Source organism: Rhinolophus sinicus, linkage group LG07, assembly GCF_036562045.2.
Source record: "Rhinolophus sinicus isolate RSC01 linkage group LG07, ASM3656204v1, whole genome shotgun sequence".
NCBI lineage: Eukaryota > Metazoa > Chordata > Mammalia > Chiroptera > Rhinolophidae > Rhinolophus > Rhinolophus sinicus.
In genome coordinates, this window is record NC_133757.1 from 22,448,916 (window position 1) to 22,467,934 (window position 19,019).

At 45.2% G+C, this 19,019-nt stretch overlaps 1 protein-coding gene across 3 annotated transcripts; it reads right to left on the reverse strand.

Moving 5' to 3' along the window:
- Positions 1-9,381: 9,381 nt before the first annotated feature.
- NOLC1 (nucleolar and coiled-body phosphoprotein 1) lies at positions 9,382-18,512 on the reverse strand. Of its 3 annotated transcripts, none has more exons than XM_019724994.2 (13): positions 18,309-18,512; positions 15,709-15,764; positions 15,452-15,591; positions 15,206-15,345; positions 14,511-14,676; positions 13,724-13,842; positions 13,450-13,591; positions 12,851-12,979; positions 12,557-12,667; positions 11,806-12,462; positions 11,518-11,624; positions 11,253-11,345; positions 9,382-11,085 (listed from the first exon to the last, which is right to left on the reverse strand). In XM_019724994.2, exons 1-13 carry the CDS (start codon positions 18,426-18,428, stop codon positions 10,927-10,929), a joined length of 2,139 nt encoding a protein of 712 aa, XP_019580553.2. In that variant the 5' UTR covers positions 18,429-18,512; the 3' UTR covers positions 9,382-10,926. The 3 variants fall into 3 exon arrangements, with proteins under 3 accessions (XP_019580553.2, XP_019580552.2, XP_074195237.1); XM_019724993.2 differs by having other exon boundaries at positions 15,452-15,594; XM_074339136.1 differs by having other exon boundaries at positions 15,452-15,609.
- Positions 18,513-19,019: the final 507 nt, after the last annotated feature.

A 19,019-nucleotide genomic window follows, 5' to 3' on the forward strand; every position in this document is an offset into this window, starting at 1 on the left:
TCGTCTGATTTCCTGCTGGGCCACCCTATTGCCAAATCCAACCAGAAGCCAAAGTGCATAGAGTCCAATGATGTAGTTACTAGAGGTCAACTTCCCCAGTAAGCCAGAGGAGAAACATGGACAGTTTCTATGGAGAGGCAAATGAAAGATATCTGGCATATCTGATTAAATAAAAGCAAACTTTCTATTCATCCAAAAACACAACAGATTGAGAATCACCTGAAGTCTAGCTGAACGGAAGTCCTACTTCTAAGGACATACAGAAGAAGCCACCTCAAGAATAGTAGGAGGGGGCCGGCCCGGTGGCTCAGGCGGTTAGAGCTCCATGCTCCTAATTCCAAAGGCTGCTAGTTCAATTCCCACATGGGACAGTGGGCTCTCAACCACAAGGCTGCCAGTTCAATTCCTCGACTCCTGCAAGGGATGGTGGGCAGCGCCCCCTGCAACTAAGATTGAACACGGCACCTTGAGCTGAGCTGCCGCTGAGCTCCCCGGTGGCTCAGTTGGTTGGAGCATGTCCTCTCAACCACAAGGTTGCCGGTTCGACTCCAGCAAGGGATGGTGGGCTGTGGCCCTTGCAACTAACAACGGCAACTGGACCTGGAGCTGAACTGCGCCCTCCACAACTAAGACTGAAAGGACAACAACTTGAAGCTGAATGGCACCCTCCACAACTAAGATTGAAAGGACAACAACTTGACTTGGAAAAAAGTCCTGGAAGTACACACTGTTCCCCAATAAAGTCCTGTTCCCTTTCCCCAATAAAATCTTAAAAAACAAAAATAGTAGGAGGGGTAGAGATGTGGTATGGACTGGTCCCACACCCACATGTGACCACTGAAAATCAGAAGGGATATCTCAGCTGCGAAGGTACCCCCCAAAAGAGCAAGGAGTTCCAGCCCCATGCCAGACTCCCCAGCACAGGGTTTCAGTGCCAGGAAGAGAAGCCCCCATAACTTCTGGCTGTGAAAACCACAGAGGAGATTGTGGGTGAGTGAGACAAGGGCAGCTGCAGTCCAAGGCAGTCTTCTTAAAGGGACTTACTCGTTGACTCACTCACTTGATCTGAGCTCCAGCACTAGGGAAGTAGCTCAAAAGGCACCAGGGGTATATGGGGAGGAACTGAATTGTCTGGCTCCAAAGTGAGGGCTGTAGGGGCAGAGACAGAGGAGCTGGCAGAAGCCACTGTTTCTTTGTTGAGCCCTCCTAGCTTCCAGCGTGGATATGCAGATGGCCATCATATCTGAGTCTCCATCAACCTAGCTAACACTATTCCTTCACCCTGATTCCCTGAGACCCTGCCCCACCGAACTTTTGGGCCCACCAAAACTACTTTGAGTGGCTTTTCCATATAAATGAACTGTCTTGGCTCATGAAGCAGACTTTCCTAAAATCTCTCAAAGGTTCACAAAACCCAAACAAGTAACATCTGGCTTCAGCGTGTCCCATACACTTGCCTGAGCAGCCCTGAGCCTGGCACTAGCGAAAGCTGACCTCAGTTCACAACTTGACCTTTCAAGGCAAGTCCAACCCCAGCACAGGCGGCAGCCATCTGCAGATTGCTTTGTGACTCCTGCCAGGTGGCCCAGGGCAGGGCAGAGGCTGTGGCTGAACTTGGCCTGTGGCGAGGCTCCTCCCAGGAGGCCCTGGGCCTGGCATGCCTGGTGGCCAGCTTCAGACCCAGCTGGAGCATCACCTGGCCATCTCCACAGATGACACACTCAAGGGTACACTGGGTAGGCACCAGAGCCCTGCTAAAGGAAATCCTGCTCTGTAGGGTCAGTCCCTGCACCACAGCTCCTCCACTGTAGTTACAGCTAGTCCTCACAACCAATCAGCCCAGGACTCATCCCTCCCACTGAACAGCAACCAAGGCTCAACTACAACAGGAGGGCACACACAACCCACACAAGGGACACACCTGGAGTGTGTGGCTCAGATGACCAGAAAGATTGCGCCACTGACCCCCACAGCACACCTACCACATAAAGCCATTCTACTAAGACTGGAAGACATAGCAGCCCTATCTGATACATAGAAATAAACACAGGGAGGCAGCCAAAATGAGGAAACAAAGAAATATGTCCCAAATAAAAGAACAGAACAAAGTTCCAGAAAAAGAACTAAGCGAAATGGAGATAAGCAATCTATCAGATGCAGAGTTCCAAACACTGGTTAAAAGAATGCTCAGTGATCTCAGGGAGAACTTCAACAGAGAGGTAGGAAGCATAAAAATGAAGATGGAAACCAAAAAAAGAACCAGTCAGAAATAAAGGATACAATAATGGAAACGAAGACTATATTACGGGGAATCAACAGTAGATTAGATGAAGCAGAGGATCCAACCAGTGATGTAGAAGATAAGGCAGCAGAAAACACCCAAACAGAACAGCAAAAAGAAAAAAGAATCCAAAAATCTGAGGAGAGTTTAAGGGGCCTCTGGGACAACAGCAAGTGTACCAACACTTGCATTATAGGGGTACCAGAAAAAGAGAGAGCAAGGAATTGAAAACCTATTTGAAGAAATAATGACAGAAAACTTCCCTAACCTGGTGAAGGAAATAGACATACAATCTCAGGAAGCATAGAGTCCCAAACAAGATAAGCCCAAGGAGGCCAACACCAAGACACATCATAATTAAAATGCCAAAGTTAAAGACAAAGAGAGTATCTTAAAAGCAGCAAGAGAAAAACAGCTAGTTACCTACAAGGGAGCCTCCAAAAGACTGTCTGCTGATTTCTCAACAAAAACTTTGCAGGCAAGAAGGGAGTGGCAGGAAATATTCCAAGTGATGAACAGCAACGACATACAACCAAGATTGCTCTACCCAGAAAGACTGTCATTTAGAATTAAAGGATAGATAAGGAGCTTCCCAGACAAGAAAAAGCTGAAGTTCATCACCACCAAACCAGTATTACAAGGAATCTTAGGGGGACTTCTTTAAGATGGGAGGGGTGTTAAGGATGGGTGAAAGGGAAAGGGATTAAGAAGTACAAATTGGTTGTTATACAGCAATCATGGGGATGTAGGGTATAGCACAAGGAACACAGTGAATAATATTATATAACTAGGTAAGGTGCCAGATAGATACTAGATCTATCAGGATGATAGATGGGAATGGGGTTGGGGGCAGAGTGAAAAGGGTGAAGGCATTAAGAAATACAAATTGGTAGTAGGAGTAATATAATCAACAATGTTGTAAAGATCATGTAAGGTGCCAGACGGGCACTGGACTCATCAGGGGGATCATGTCATAGACTGTGTAGATGCCTGACCAATGCTCTGTACACCTGAACAGCTGAAGTAGAATAATATTGAATGTCAACTATAACTAAATATGTAGGTATATATAGTCACGGGATGTGGAGTACAACATAGGGAAGGTAGTCGATGCTATTGTAACAGCTATATAAGATGTCAGAGGGTAGTAGCTTGGAGGGTGGCTTATCACTTTCTGAGGGGTTTAAATGTCTAACTATCATGTTGCTTTGTACACCTGAGTCTACTGACAATAAATAAATTAAAAAAGAAAGAAAAGAAAGAAAACATATTTGAAGAAATAATGATGGAAAACTTCCCTAACTTGGCAAAGGAAATAAATATACAAGCCCAGGAAGCGCAGTCTCAAACAAGATGAACCCAAAGAGATCCACACCAAGACACATCATAATTAAAATGCCAAAGTTTAAAGACAAAGAAAGAATCTTAAAAGCAGCAAAAGTAGCTCCTACAAGGGATCTCTCATAAAACTGTCAGCTGATTGCTCAACAGAAACTTTGCAGGACAGAAAGCATTGGCAAGAAATATTCAAACTGATGAAAAGTGGGGACCTACAACCAAGATTACTCTACCCAGCAAATCTATCATTTAGAATCGAAGGACAGATAAAGAGTTTCCCAGACCAAAAAAAGCTAAAGTTCATCATCACCAAACCAGAATCACAAAGAATCTTAGAGGGACATCTTTAAGGCGAAAAATAAAGATCAATGATATGAATAATAAAATGGTAGTAAGTATATGTCAACAATTACTTTCAATGTAAATGGATTAAATGCCCCAATCAAAAGATAGGGGGGCTGAATGTATAAGAAAACAAGACCCTTATATAATGCTGCCTATAGGAGATTCACTTCAGATCAAAAGACACACAGAGACTGAAAGTAAAGGGGTGGGAAAAAGATATTTCATGAAAATGGGAACAAACAAACAAAAAGCTGGGGTAGTAATATTTGTACCAGACAGAATAAACTTTAAAACAAAGGCTATAACAAGACACAGGGAAGAACCCAGTAATCCCACTTCAGGATGTTTAGCTGAAGAAACCCAAAATGCTACACCAAGGGGATGTTATGTATCCATCTTTACTGCAGCATTGTTTACAATGGCCAAGATGTGGAGGCAGCCTGGGTGTCTGTAGATGAATGAATGGATAAAGAGGAGGTGGTACATATACACAATGGAATGTTGCTCGGCCAGGGAAAGGAATAGAATCTTGCTACCTGTGGCAGCACGGATATACCTGGAGGGTATTGTGCTGAGTGGAATATGCCAGAGAGCATAGGACAGATACAATGTGATTTCGCTTATAACTCGAATCTAAAGAACAAAATAAACAATAAAACAGAAACTAACAGAGAACATTTTGATGGCTTGCAGACAGCCACTTTCTCACTATGTCCCCACATGGTGGACAGAAACCCAAAGAGCTCTCTGGTATTTCAAAGACCAAAATCTTAAACACGCCTTATAAGGGCTCTGCATGTGCTGGTCCCTCCCTACCTCTCTAGCCTCATCTTACATTCCTCTCCCCGTCACTCTGCCTTTCAGCTGCACAGGTATTCTTTCAGTTTTGGAGTCTCCATCATGCTCCTCACTAAAAGGCCTTTGCACATGCTATTTCCTGTAGCTGGAAAAAACAGAGCCCAGCTCAATCTCACCACCTTCACCTAACTCTCACCTTCAAGTCTCAGGTGAAACATCGTTTCCTCAGTAAAGATTTTTATTATTATAATGACCATATCTTAGCTTGCTTACGTCTCAGTTTACCCCCATTCATCTCAGCCTATTAACTGCTCTTCTTTTCACTCTCTAAAGCATTCCAGGTTAGATGATAAATTACATGGTCACACTACCCATGAGGAAGTTCCACCACCATGTGGGTGGGTTGCCCTGTTACATGTTCTATAGCTCTTTTCAATTTGCCTTCATCACACTGGTTTATATTTATTTACACATTTATTTGTGAGGATTAGTATCTTTGCTCCTCATTAGCCTGGGGAAACTTTAGTCACTGGGACTATGTCTGTTTTTTTGTTCATTCATGACTGTATCTTCAACATCTCTCACACAAAATCACATATCATGTGCCTGGCACATAGTAAGAACTCGTATTTGCTGAATGCATGAATTGTGTCTGGCCAGCTAATTTATTGACATACTCTGTACTCCCTCTCCACCCACCTCCAACCCACGTCCAAGGTGGAAGACTGCTGTTTGTTCTCCTCAATCCTGAGTTCCATAAGGGAATTCTCCTGGGAGAAGGGGAGAGACAGGCTTAGGAAAGACACAGGTCTAGTTTCTATAACCAGTGGGAACCTGTGGCTGGCCCCCTTTGTGGGAACTCCAGTGCCCTGTAGAACCTGAGGGAAAGATTGAGGGTTCCATGGTGGTCAGGGTTCCTCTACAAGCTATGTTGCCTGCCATGGACTGCCAGGTAACAGGTGACCTCTCATAGATAACCACGACAGACTAGAGACCGTAAAGGACACCCCCGCTTCACAAGGGTCTTCAAACAAGGTCCCTATGTCTTATTCATCTTTGTATCCAAAAGCTCGTAGCAGGTTCACTGAATTTGTTGAACAAAACTGGAACAATGACAATGTCAAGCTTCAACTTAAGTCGTCCAGCTCTGTGCAGTGGGCAAGAGCCCCACCTACTGGCCTCTTCAGTAACTGCAGACAGTTTAAGCAGGCTCTGCTGGGAGGTGGGTGAGAACTCCGTTGTCAGTAGGAACTCTGCTTTCTTGGCAGCTGTATTGGCGCCAGAAGTACTGCATTGACTATCAATCCACTAACATACTCAGTTGGACAAAATAAAGTACTAACTCCTTACTTGGGACCACAGGCCACTGCCATTGAGCTCTCAGAATTTATCTAAAGCACTTAACAGTCCCTTACTTAGGATTGTTGCGCCCCTACCCGCCCACACACACACTCTCCACTCAATCCTTCCTAAAGGCCCTCTTCTCCTACTGGAAAAACATCCTCTTACTCGCATGGTATGTGCCTTCCTCACACCTGGCAAGCTGCTACTCGCCTCAAAATCCTGGCTAAGGTCAGCCAAGTGTTTTCCTGCTTGTCCTCTTTGGGGTGCTACTCTGGCCCTTGGTGAAATACTCCGCACAGTGTACAGAACTGTTTTCATGCCCAACTTCCCCCATTAGGAATTGAGCTCTCAGGGAGTCCTATGACTAGTACATAGTAGGCACTAATGTTGAACACAGGTAGATCGATTTTCAAACATAGAGACCTGGGTTCCTGTCTCAGTGTGCCACTAAGTTGCAATTTTATCAGCCCCAAGCAAATCATTTGATAATCAGCCATTTTCCCAGTGGTTCTCAACTAGGGCAACTTTGCCTCTCAGGAGATAGTTGGAAATATCTGGAGCATTTTTGGTTGTCCAAACTAAGTGACACTACTGGCATCCAGTAGGGACCAGGGATGCTGCTACACATGCTAGCTGGAATACACAGGACAGTCCTCCACAACATGGCAAAATGGCAAAGGTGCTGAGATTGGGAAACCCTGATCTAGTTAATATCCTGATCTAGTTAACACCTGCTTAACAGGGTTGGGTTGCAGTGAGGATTTAACCTGCAAAGCACCCACAAAGGGGTGTTGGAAAGTCCCACTTTGTGTCATTTTGAGGTACACTGCAGAGGGGCACGAGCCACTATGGTTGTGATTCACTGAACTTGTAGATTTCAGCCACAGTGCCAGAACACGTCAGCAATAGGTGAAAATTCCAGATCCCTCACAAAACTAAAGTTTCTAAGAAACAGGATCAATGAATGAAGATGCTAAACAAACAAAATACTACTGCCAGATACACTGCTGTAAGATATGATTTGAGCTTTTGTTGAAATGCCATGTTGCGGGCCGGCCCGGTGGCTCAGGCGGTTAGAGCTCCGTGCTCCTAACTTCGAAGGCTGCCGGTTCGATTCCCACATGGGCCAGTGGGCTCTCAACCACAAGGTTGCCAGTTCAATTCCTCAAGTCCCGCAAGGGATGGTGGGCTCTGCCCCCTGCAACTAAGATTGAACACGGCACCTTGAGCTGAGCTGCCTCCCGGATGGCTCAGTTGGTTGGAGCGCGGGCTCTCAACCACAAGGTTGCCAGTTCAATTCCTCGACTCCCGCAAGGGATGGTGGGCTGCGCCCCCTGCAACTAGCAACAGCAACTGGACCTGGAGCTGAGCTGCGCTCTCCACAACTAAGACTGAAAGAACAACAACTTGAAGCTGAACAGAACCCCCCACAACTAAGATTGAAAGGACAACAATTTGACCATTGTTCCCCAATAAAGTCCTGTTCCCCTTCCCCAATAAAAAAAATAAATAAATAAATAAAAAAAATAATAAAAAAAAAAGAAATGGCATGTTGCACATCACAGGATACCAAGGAAAGTCATTTCTAAAATCCTCTTTATTTTGCAAGTGGCAGTCATGGAGTGTTTACAATGTGTCAGGGACTGTGCTAAGCGCTTTAGATAACTTCTCAGTCCTTAGAGCAGCCCTCTGGAGTAGTCAGATTTTACAGAAAAGATGAGCGAATACTCTCTCATTTTAAATATGAGAAAGGAGATTCAGAGACGATAAGTAATTTCCTAGTAAATGCTATTACAATTCGTTAAACTGCCTCATTTGTGTAACACAGCTGCATATATGTAGCAGGTTCAGCTTTGTAAGACCTAAAGGGAAAGGAGGTCTGTTAAGTTAAAAAAGCTAACAAAATTGGAAAAGGTTATGTTTATGAGATGCAAAAGAAAAAAACATTAAGTCATAGCTTTAAACAATAAATAGTAAACTTACAAATTATTCATCTATTTTTAGGAAAAAAGTTAATGGGTATATATTATAATCCATTTTAAGATGAAAATACCTGCCCAATCGATGATAAGGGCAACCTAGTAAAACAACCTAAACATCTACAAATAAGGTACTAGTTTAAATAACTTATGCTATTTCCATAGACTGGAGTACCATGAGCCCATTAAAAGTGAGCTGCTGTATTGTTATGAAATAAGCTCCAAAGTTATGAAACACTGCATATAGCAAGCTACCCCATTTGTTTAAGGAAAACCGTGAGAGGACGCACATATTACATACAGAGAAACTCTCAGGGCAGCCAGGTGGCTCAGTTGGTTAGAGCGCAAGCTCTCAACAAGGTTGCTGGTTCAATTCCCGCATGGGATGGTGGGCTACGCCCTCTGCAACTAAAGGTTGAAAATGGCAACTGGACTTGGAGCTGAGCTGCGCCCTCCACAACTAGATTGAAGGACAACGACTTGGAGCTGATGGGCCCTCGAGAAACACTGTTCCCCAATATTCACCAATAATCCCCAATAAAAATTAAAAAAAAAATACAGAGAAACTCTCTCTAGAAGGAGGTACAGGAATCAAGTCCCAAGAAACAGCTAAAAGGAGATAGAAATTTACTTTTCACTTTATACTATTAGTTTTAACAAATACACTTGAAAATGGAAGCAAGCATGAGGAAAGAAAAAATATCAATTAATTTCTTTTCAAATACTTACATCAATGGGTTTCAACACTGGTTGCTTACTAGAATCACCTAGGAACTAACAGGCCCCACCAGAGAACACCAGGGTCGGACTCAACCGTCTGAGGGGCCCCTGGGTATCAGTGTTTCTAGCAGTGCCCCAGATGGTCGTAATTTTCAGCTAGTGTTATGAAATCACTGATTTACACCAGCCGTTAGCACACTTTTTCTGTAAAAGGCCAGACAGCAAATATTGTAGGCTTTGTGGGCCACAGGAAGTCTGTCACACAGTCTTTTTTAAAAGCCCTTTAAACATGTAAACATCATTCTTAGCTCCCAAGTAATACAAAAACTAGCCATGGGATCTGGACCACAGGCCATTTTGCAAACCTCCAATTTAGACTACACACAGGCTGGACGATTGCCTGGAAAAGGCACCATGAGACAAGGTATGGCCAAGAAGAGCCAGCAAGCTGCTGCCAAGAAGATTCTGTGGTGAACTCACAGGTCTGGACCCCAGCCCTCTAACTGGCACCTCAGTTATCGTGATTTGAGTAGGGGGTGGGAGGACTTTGGACTCACAATAATAAAACTCCCAAGACACATTATAAACCAGCTAGTTTATTATTTTGTAGTAAGATGTGTAACTTTTACCATGCAGACTGAAATACCTGTGTCAGCACAAGAACAGTGCGTTTTCTTCCTAGAGGCAGTTACATGAAACACCAGGTTATTATCAGGTTACTTGGCAAGTACGGAATCCAAACAAGGGGAGGCTTATCTTAAGACCTCCACCTTCCCACCACAGGGACAGCCCAACCTCCAGAATTCACCGACTAATGCCTCTCCATCTTGCATTGGCTGAGCACTGCCAACAGACATGTCCTACAGCGTTACACTCAGCCAGCTTGGCCTAGGAGTCATATCTCAGCTCACTGGTTTTGTATTGTTACCTCCACTTTGCTGACAGTTAAGGTTCTGAAACGGGCACATCAGTTGCTCCCATGTACCAACTACAAGACACAATAATCCTATTAGGATGTTCTCCCAACTCCACTCTACTCAAGTATTACCAGATAATATGCTTTGTAAAGATTCTTCCCATTTCCATTAGCACATACTTAGGTGATTATAAATTTACCTGACTAATGTGACCTAATTCCTACTGAGGATTGAGGTTATTAATTATAGTTTTTCTTCTTTCACTTTCTTGATCAGTGATGTAGGAGTTAACAAAACTAATTTTGTGTCACCACTGCTACCAAGACACAAATACCAAGTGATATGCACTTTCCAGATTAAATTGTTATTTTGTTCTCTAAAATGTAAAAAAAAAATCAGACAATACAGTCCTCATTTTAGTACTCAACACTATTAAGGGTCATCAGAACAAGTCTTTGAACAATAGAAAAGTTTATGCTTTCAAATTAAGAACCATGTATTGCAAACATCATTATGTAATAATATTACAGAAAACAAAATATTCAGACTGATCCCACCGCATTCACACCACACCAGAATTTTACCTGTAACAAAAGAGTGAATTTTATCCCGAAAAGTAGTTAAGTCCATACTGTCTGAGAATTTCAGTCCAAGACCCAATGAACGAGGTTGAACTACACAGTCCATGCTTAACAGACATATACATTAACCGTTCTTAACTGCCCCTCACCAGGGCTGAGGGGTAGGAGGGATGAACTATGGACATGTACATTCACATAGGCAGAATTCTCCAATTATAAAAATTTATACATGTGACTTTTTACTATGTCTTGAGCAATAGCTTTTATCTGTGGGATAAATCACAACAAAAATCAATAGGAAATGTTTAATATAAAATATACAAATTTCTCAGTATGAGGATTTTACGGAACAGGGTAAGGGGATGACAACTAAAATGATTTTTTTTTAAAAAAAGAACACTCCCCTTATTTTGTCCTTGCTACTCAACACTCAAAAACAAATCTATGTACAAAACTACGAACACAGAAAAGGACCAGAGAGGATGTCCCAATGCAAAGTCTTCGGTCTATTCTAGACTGTGGTCCTCACCCAGACCTCCCCTAATAGAGCCGAGGGCTCCTGGGTCCAGTGGGGAAAGTAAGTAGTAAGATCATTACCTCTGCCTCACTATGATGGCCCCAGGTCATTCACTGTCAAACTTAATTGAATTGACCTGGACAGAGATGGAGCCTCCTCGGTAGCTGCCCCGCTTCTTCTTAGTCTTCTCATGCCGGAAGGATTTGCCTTTGGTGAACTTCAGGACCTCATTGGCTCTTTCCCCCCAGTCTCCGGCTGCACCCCGCTGGTGAGGAGAGAGGTAGTTAACATGCAGAAGACCAGAGCCCTGTCCTGTTCTTCTCCCTGCTCAAGGCCACCTGAACCCAGAGAGCTTCCCCCCAATCGGAAGCAAAAGCTGTCCTCTCTTCCACCCCACCCACCTCAAGAATAGTGAACACCCTCTCTCCTCACCTTGGCGTCAAAGGAGTTGTCTGCCACTCGAGCATCTACCTTAATTTCCTCCTCCCTGATCCTTCGGAATGGGGATGATGCCCTTTTTTCTGCCTGGAGAAGAATGAAGTAGGACATTAAAGATGGAGTAGTCAGGTTACAGAAAAGCCCTCCCAAGCTACACACAGGTGCATGTGTGCCAGGCCAGGCACAGCTGCCAGGATGATCCCAGATTCTTCCTCCTACTCTTTATAAAGGCTCCTGAGAGGAAAATAAGGCAACTCACTTTTTTCCGTTTTGGAAATGTGTTTGGGGTCTGAGGCTTTATCTTCTTGGCTTGAGGAGTTTCTGCCTCTGTGGCAACCTCATTCTGCTTCCGCTTCTTTACTGAACCTACAAAAAAAAAGGCAGACTCAGGAGACCACTTTCCTGTTCCCAGGTTCCCACACGAAGAAGCTGCAACTGGAACCTGGTCGTTTTGCCTCCTCTCCCTACCCCATCCCCCAGGAGTATATATCCCATCCTGATTTTTCTAGCGGGGGGGCCCTAGGGGGAAGCTTCTTTGGATACAAACCTGGCTTAGAAACTGCCATTGCTGCCTTTGTCTTTTTTCCTTCCTCCTCCTCATCACTATCCCTGTCAGCTTTTCCATTCTGGGCAGTGAGTGCAGAGGTGCCATTGGTTTTGGGGGCTTGTGGTCTAGCACTCCCCTTGCCCTTGGCCTTCTCCTCCTCCTCCTCCTCCTCCTCACTGGAGTCATCAGAAGAACTGCTGCTGCTCTTGGCCTTTACTTTCTTTGTGGCGGCTGGCTTGGAAGGGGCTACTGCTCCCTTTGTCTTCTGTGGCTTTTTAACTGGAGGTTTAGACGTCTTCTCTTCCTCCTCTTCCTCACTGCTAGAGCTGTCTGAATCGGAGCTGCTGTCCCCACCGCCCTGAGAGGCCTGTTTGGCAGGCAATGGTGGAGCTGCTTTGGCCATCACCTTGGACTTAGGGGTGGCCACAATCTTCATTTTCTCCTCCTCCTCCTCCTCCTCACTAGAACTGCTCTCCTCCTCGCTGGAGCTGCTATCAGCCTTTCTGGTCAGAGGCTTCTGGCTACTGCCTGCGGGCTGCTTGGGAGTTGTGGCTGGTTTAGCTGCAGGCTGCTTGGGAGTGGCAGCTGGCTTACTTGAGGGATTCTTGGTGATACCGGCTGGCTTGGCGGGTGCTTCATCCTCAGAACTGTCAGAGTCTAGACAGGACAGAACAGAATGAATAGCTCCCCAAATCAGACTAAGGAGAGCCCCTGAAGCTCCCACTACCCCGAGGGCCTCCATATGCCTTACCAGAGCTGTCTGAAGAGCTCTCTGCTGCCTTCTTTGCTGGAGCTGGTTTAGCGGCTGCTTTAGAGACGACTACCTTAGCTGGCGGTTTCTTTTCTTCCTCAGAGCTTGAATCTGGAGAGAACCTATGGCATTAAGCTGGGTCCAGTGTCCCGACCCCACCAGGAACAGTAAAAAGGATGCACAGACCCACAGAGCCTTAGCCCTGTCTTGCTTCAGTGAAAGGAGGACAGGGCATTTCTGTCTTCCCATTCCTCAGACATTCCCCAGACCCACTCTCCACTGGTGGTGACTCACCAGACTCCTCACTGCTGTCCTCACTGCTCTCCACAGGCTGTTTCTTCTCTGCAGCTTTCTTGGGAGCCTGGGTTCCCAGGGACTTCTTGGGTGGGGGAGCAGAAGGTGGGGGGACTGAACTATACGGACCTGTTTAAAAGGAACAGTGTGGTGGGGTTAAAATACGTACACAAATTCATTGATACCACTCCTTTCTAGAAATGGAACTTAACCCCTTCCCTTGAGTGTGGGTTACCATGTTTCCCGAAAATAAGACCTAACTGGAAAATAAGCCCTAGCATGATTTTTCAGGAGGACATCCCCTAAACATAAGCCCTAAAGTGTCTTTTGGAGCAAAACTTAATATAAGATCCGGTCTTATTTTCAGGGAAACATGGTAGCGTTAGTGACTCATTTTTAACAAACAGAATATGGCAGAGATGCTGACATGTCATTTTCCAGTCTAGGTTATAAAAGGCAATGCGGCTTTCTCCTTTCTCTGGGAGGTACTAGCTGTCCTGTCAAGCAGTTCTATGGAGAGGTTCCCATGGTGACTAGAGGTCGTCCTGCAACGGGACCCTGGTAACAGTCATGCAGCCTAACTCCCCATGTCCTGTCACCTGGTTTTTTTTTCGCGGGTTTTTTCTGCTCCTCCTCCTCCTCCTCCTCACTGGAGGAGTCCTCACTGCTGGAACTCTCTTGGGTGGGGGCGGCAGCTACTTTCACCGGGGCCTTGGCCACCACTTGCTTTTTAGGTACAGGCTGCATCATACAGAGAAAATCAGTTACCACAGGAAAATGGTGACCCAACCAATCCTGCCATGAAATAGAGACCTTCCCGTCACACCCTGCCCCGCCCGCCCCCTCTGCCCTGGTAGAAGTTTTGGCAGAGACCTTCTTGGTGATGGCTGCTGCTTTCTCCTCCTCGGAGTCGTCGCTGCTGCTGCTGCTGCTGCTGCTACTGCCAGCTGCTTTGCCATTGGCTACTTTAGGTGCTGTTCGAGCAGGTGTGCCTAAGAAAAGAGTGTAAGAAGTACCATGGCATTAAAGGCCCAGAAAAACCTCCTTCTTATTAGCTCAGAACTTAGGCGGGGGTCTATCAATTCTCTTGCTTTTAGAGCGGGCATGAAGGAGACCGCTGTGGTTTACGGTATCACAGGATGTCTTTCCTGCCTAATTTAAGGAATAAAACTATCTTTAAAAAATGGTATGACGCAAATAATTTAAATATGCCCTCTGAAATCTTTCACTCCAACTTCTAGAGAAGCTCCTCTAAATCACAACCTAATCTTTATCGCAGGAAAATTACAGAAAAAAATAAAAAATTCTCACTTCTCCTATTGAGTGATGGTATAGAAGGAAAAACGGTACTGAAAAGCATAAAGAATAGAGGTAAAAGTGGTCACAGTAGAATGTTTGTGGGAATATAAAATGTCTATGAAATACAACTAAAGAAATGACAAACATACCATTTTTAAAAACATTTTCCCTTGCTGCGAACTGTTTCTTTAGTTACTAGTCTTTAATTACGAAAACTTTTACTCGTTAATAAAAATAACAATAATCACTATCTCCAGTTCAACAACCAGTACCATTTCACCTGTGTTGAATGAGCAATTTAAACACCAGTCCCCAGAGCAAACGAGTCCCCAGCCCAGCCTTTTAGAAACAGAAACAGTACCTGGTTTGGCTGGGGCTTTAACCTGAGCTTTAGCTGCCACAGGTGTTGTCTTTGGCTTCTGGTTCTTTGGTGGTGCCTCATCCTCTGAGCTTGAGTCAGAATCAGAATCAGAGCTCTCCGCCTTCTTAGGAGGAGCTCTGACCGCCTTGACTTGAGGCTTAACTCCCTTCAGCGAAAAAACACAATGAGGAAAATCCGCAAGAGCTCTGGGTATCCAAACGGCATCCTAAGGTAGAAAGCTTCCTAGGCTCCTTTATTTTTTAGGGGCTGACGGAACAGTTATGAGCAAGGGAAAGCTAAGCAGGACAGCATATGGAAAGGACAACAAATTCTTAACAAGAAACAAAAAGTTCAGCCACTTAATCTATTGGCCCTGACCCTGCCTAGAGCTTCCAACACCTGTATACAAAACACATTATCTTACTCTTGGAGTCCTAAAAGTGTCCTAGAGAAGGCCAGTACCTCTAGAGAAGCAGAATGGGTTGAATTTCCTCTAGATTCAGAGTCCAACATCAACCTCAGAAATACTCTTTCCAGAACCTCATACTTCTATCACCTCTCTGAAAGTCCCCAGGTTTTCTGCCCCATAATCACTTACCCCACCACCACCCCTTAGTCATAAGCTAGAAGCCAAGATATTAGGTTTCTCCTTACAGATCCCTTAGGCAACCCCCCTCCTTCCCAAAGTTGCAAACCTGGACTGGCTTTTTCTTTTTGTCCTCCTCCTCCTCCTCCTCCTCCTCATCACTGGATTCTTCACTGCTGCTGCTCTCTGATGCTTTGGCAGCGGCCTTTCCAGGATGCTGAGGCAGACTGCCCCACTTGGCAGGTACAGCTGAACAAAAGCACAGGTCCCAGTAAGAATCAGCCATGCAGTATAGGCAGACTACAGATCCTTTTCCTGGAACCGCTATCCCCAACTCCCTGCCCGGCTGCCTTACCAGCTTTCTTAGCTGGGGGCCCTTGGGCTTTTTCCTCCTCACTACTGTCTTCACTGCTGTCACTAGATGAAGTCTTCTTCTTAGCCTTCTTAGTCACTGGTCCATTTGCCTGTAACTTCTGCTTTGGAGCCTTGGTGGACCTGCTGGGGTAGATTAGGCTAACTTCTGGATGATCAGAAGTTCCTTCCCAAACCAAGGAACACATCCCAGCCCACTTGGGGGTAGAAAATAGCCACAGTGGTACACAGAACACTTACTTGAGCCAGAAGCTATAGATTTCCAAGAGGGAAGAGGCATTGGCATCCTGCTGGGTCTGAAGGAGAAAAGAAAAAAAGGCTGGGTAAAAACAATTTATCCTTTATCCTGGTTATTCTAGGGGAGATCAGATTTTGTTATTCTCTCATTAAATGACCTGCTTTATACCTGCTATAGTTCATATAAATGTTACAACTTTGTGTGACTTCTCCTACTTTCACAAATTAGGAAAAAAATATTCTACTCATGTATTTCCCAATTTTTGGTACCAAAAGCTTGGGCTAATCTTATAGTTTCTGGCACCATCAATCCCTCACTTGTCCATCCTATTTATCAAAGACTTTTAAAATGTGCATTTCCCTTACTCTAACAATGTATTATCTAGGAATTTAACTTACCTATGTAACAAGGGCACAAACATTTATAAAAAGGATTTTTGCTGCAATGTGATTTATAAAACCAAATCACTGGAAAACAGCCTCCAAGAGAAGATTGGTAAAAAGCTATGTATGTCATGTATTCAGTATAGAATTGCATCCAGCTACTAATTACACTAGTATATACAGCGGGTGCCAAAAAAATGTATACAAGTGGATACTTTGATCAATGTTGCTCAAGCAATAGTTCGCCTATAATCAGAAGTGTCTAGATCTTGGAGCCTGTGGAGGCCTGCTGGGAATAGGACTTCTAAAACAACAAATATGTCTGGAAGGCTGGTCCAAAGCCATTTTTGCTAGCTATAAGCGGGTCTCCAGAACCAGAGAGAGCACACAACTCTTCTTAAAACTTAAGGTGCTTATGCTCAGGATGAAACTGAATTCTACCTAGGCAAGAAATGTGCTTATGTGTACAAGGCAAAGAACAACAGTGACTCCTGGTGGCAAACCGAACAAAACCAGAGTAATCTGGGGAAAGGTAACTCCATGGAAACAGTGGCATGGTTCATGCCAAATTCCAAAGCAACCTACCTGCTAAGGCCATAGGACACAGAATCCATGTAACTGTACCCCTCAAGGATTTAAACTTACTGAAAACTAAATAAAGTGGATTTGTTCTCTTACATTTAAAAAAAAAAGAAAAAAGGAAGTGTATGGACGCTGATGGTGACCACTTTGAGCACCTCTTGTAATTGCAGAAGTCAAATGAGTCTTGTATTCATCTTTTGTTATCGGTATATATTGATTATTACAATTTTAATAGTTTTCCTTTCTTAAAATGTGTATACATTTTTTGGCACCCTCTGTATCGATGCAAAAAAATGGCAAGGCATTACAGTACACACGAGTACAGGCTCAGAGTCAGACGAGCAAACTACTTAATCTAAGCCTGTTTTCTTCTCTATAAAATGGAGATGACTCACACTGCACATCTTAAGTAGCTGAGAGGATATGAGATAAGGCACATCAAGGGTTTAGCATTTGGAAAGCATCTGGCCCTTAGTAAGCCCTCCACAAAGATTAGTTTTTGACACACAAAAAAGAATCCCAATTCTGAAAGGGCCAATTCCATCCAGTCCATTGTGGAAACATTCTCTGCAGCCTCCCTAACAGTCAATTCCAAACAGTTTCAATATGAAAGCAGTTATATCGGATCACATGGCAGGGTCTCGCCCAGCTTCAGGAAGTCCTTTCTGAGGCTGATCTGATTCTCAACTTGTGCAGCCTGATTCTGCATCAAAGAACAAGTTTATCTTCTTCGTCAAAGACTAGCACTGCCAGACACTCTACCCTCTCTTAAGGTTTTTTCCCATACAATCATGTCTGCTTTTCTTGAGACGTAGCTTCCAAATCTTTTACATCCCTAGTCATCTTCCTTTTACTGTTTGGAAAATCCTCAGTTACCAAAACTATAACAGCTTTCGCTCACTGATGCTTCCTGAGCACCAGGCACTGCGATTGCCATTTTGAATACAGGTTACTGAAACTTACAAAAATCCTATAAAGTGAATGACGATATCCCCATAGAAATAGAAACTGATCCAGTTTAAGCAAGCTGGGGTCATACGTCTTTAAGCGGCAGAGCCTGGTCCCAAACCTGTATGTGTTTGATTCCACAAGTCAAAGATCCAAGCCCACTGCTGTGCCTGCTTGGTAGGGATATGAGGCTCAATCCCGCTTCAGTATAACTGAAAACAGAACCCTGCCTCTACTCTCGTTCATTTTCTTTACTAACGAAAACCCCAGGCTTGTAAAGCAATTTTACTTATATTTGAATCCGGGATAAATTCGATTACGAATTAAAATCAAGTCACGCTTGGCATCAGCCAACGTAAAGCCCAAAGAATGAACCAGGAGCCTCCAATGCCTCCTCCGGTGGTACAGGGCACTCCCTCCACGCCGCACTCGCCAGCCACGTGATCTGGGCCACGAGGGTCCCACGCTGCCGCCAGAGCACTGTTCACCAGAAAAAAAGCAGCAAGACTCAGCGCTATTTAATCAGACCTCGTGGGCTCCAGGCTTTCTCCAGTCACCGCCGCGAGTTCGGCACAGGCACCACAGACACTGCTGGCAGACCCCACCGACCTACCTGGCAACCTAAGCATGGCAGGGCCGGGAGCCCCGTGGTCATCCCACCCGGCCCGTGCCCCAAGCCCGGGACTCACAGCGCCTGTTGCCTTGGCGAACTTATTGGCCACCTCCGACAGCTGGTTATCGCGCAGAAAGCCGAGCACGAGAGGATACAGGTCGCTGGGAACCACGCGACGCAAGCCGGCGTCCGCCATCCTCCGGGCAATACGCGTCACTACCGTTGCCGACACGCACGACAGAGGAACTCAAGAACCCGGAGACGCGGGGACGAACCCTGTGACGCCATCGCGCCGCGCGAGCGCACAGCGGAAGGGGCGGGCGCACCCCACAGGGCAGTCCCGCCTCCACCTGGAGGCAGGGTCAAGGCGAAATCTGTAAGCTCTTTCCGGTCCCACGAGTGTCGCCATCTTGGTAAGGGCGGAGTCTGCCGTCGGCCACTTTGTGAAGGCGGAGCCCTGACGTCAGGGGTCACGCCCACGGCCGTGGCGGGAAAACTCTGGACTTCCCGCGCTGTCATTCTCCTGGAGGAACCTTTTCTCCCAGCAGCAGTTTCCCTAACTGGGATTCGGATTCTAGAGTAATGTGGACCGGCAGGCTCGAGCTATCCTTGGACTCTCTAGACCAGTGGTGTCCAAACTTTTTTCAACGTTTTTTACCAAGGGCCATATGCGGTAAAATACACAAACAGCCAGGCCACTCACTGGAGGTGCAGTACATATTGCCTCACCTGGTTTAAGTAAACTATATTTTTGGAATTTGCTGCGGGCCAATTAACAATGGGTTGC

Excerpts from the sequence above, each read along its gene's own strand:
- NOLC1 (XM_074339136.1), bottom strand. The coding sequence starts at position 18,428 with ATGGCGGACGCCGGCTTGCGTCGCGTGGTTCCCAGCGACCTGTATCCT. Across the intron at positions 13,843-14,510 it reads TAAAGCCCCAGCCAAACCAG|GCACACCTGCTCGAACAGCA; the intron begins GTACTGTTTCTG and ends CTCTTTTCTTAG. Across the intron at positions 13,592-13,723 it reads CAGCAGCCATCACCAAGAAG|CCTGTACCTAAAAAGCAAGT; the intron begins GTCTCTGCCAAA and ends TGTATGATGCAG.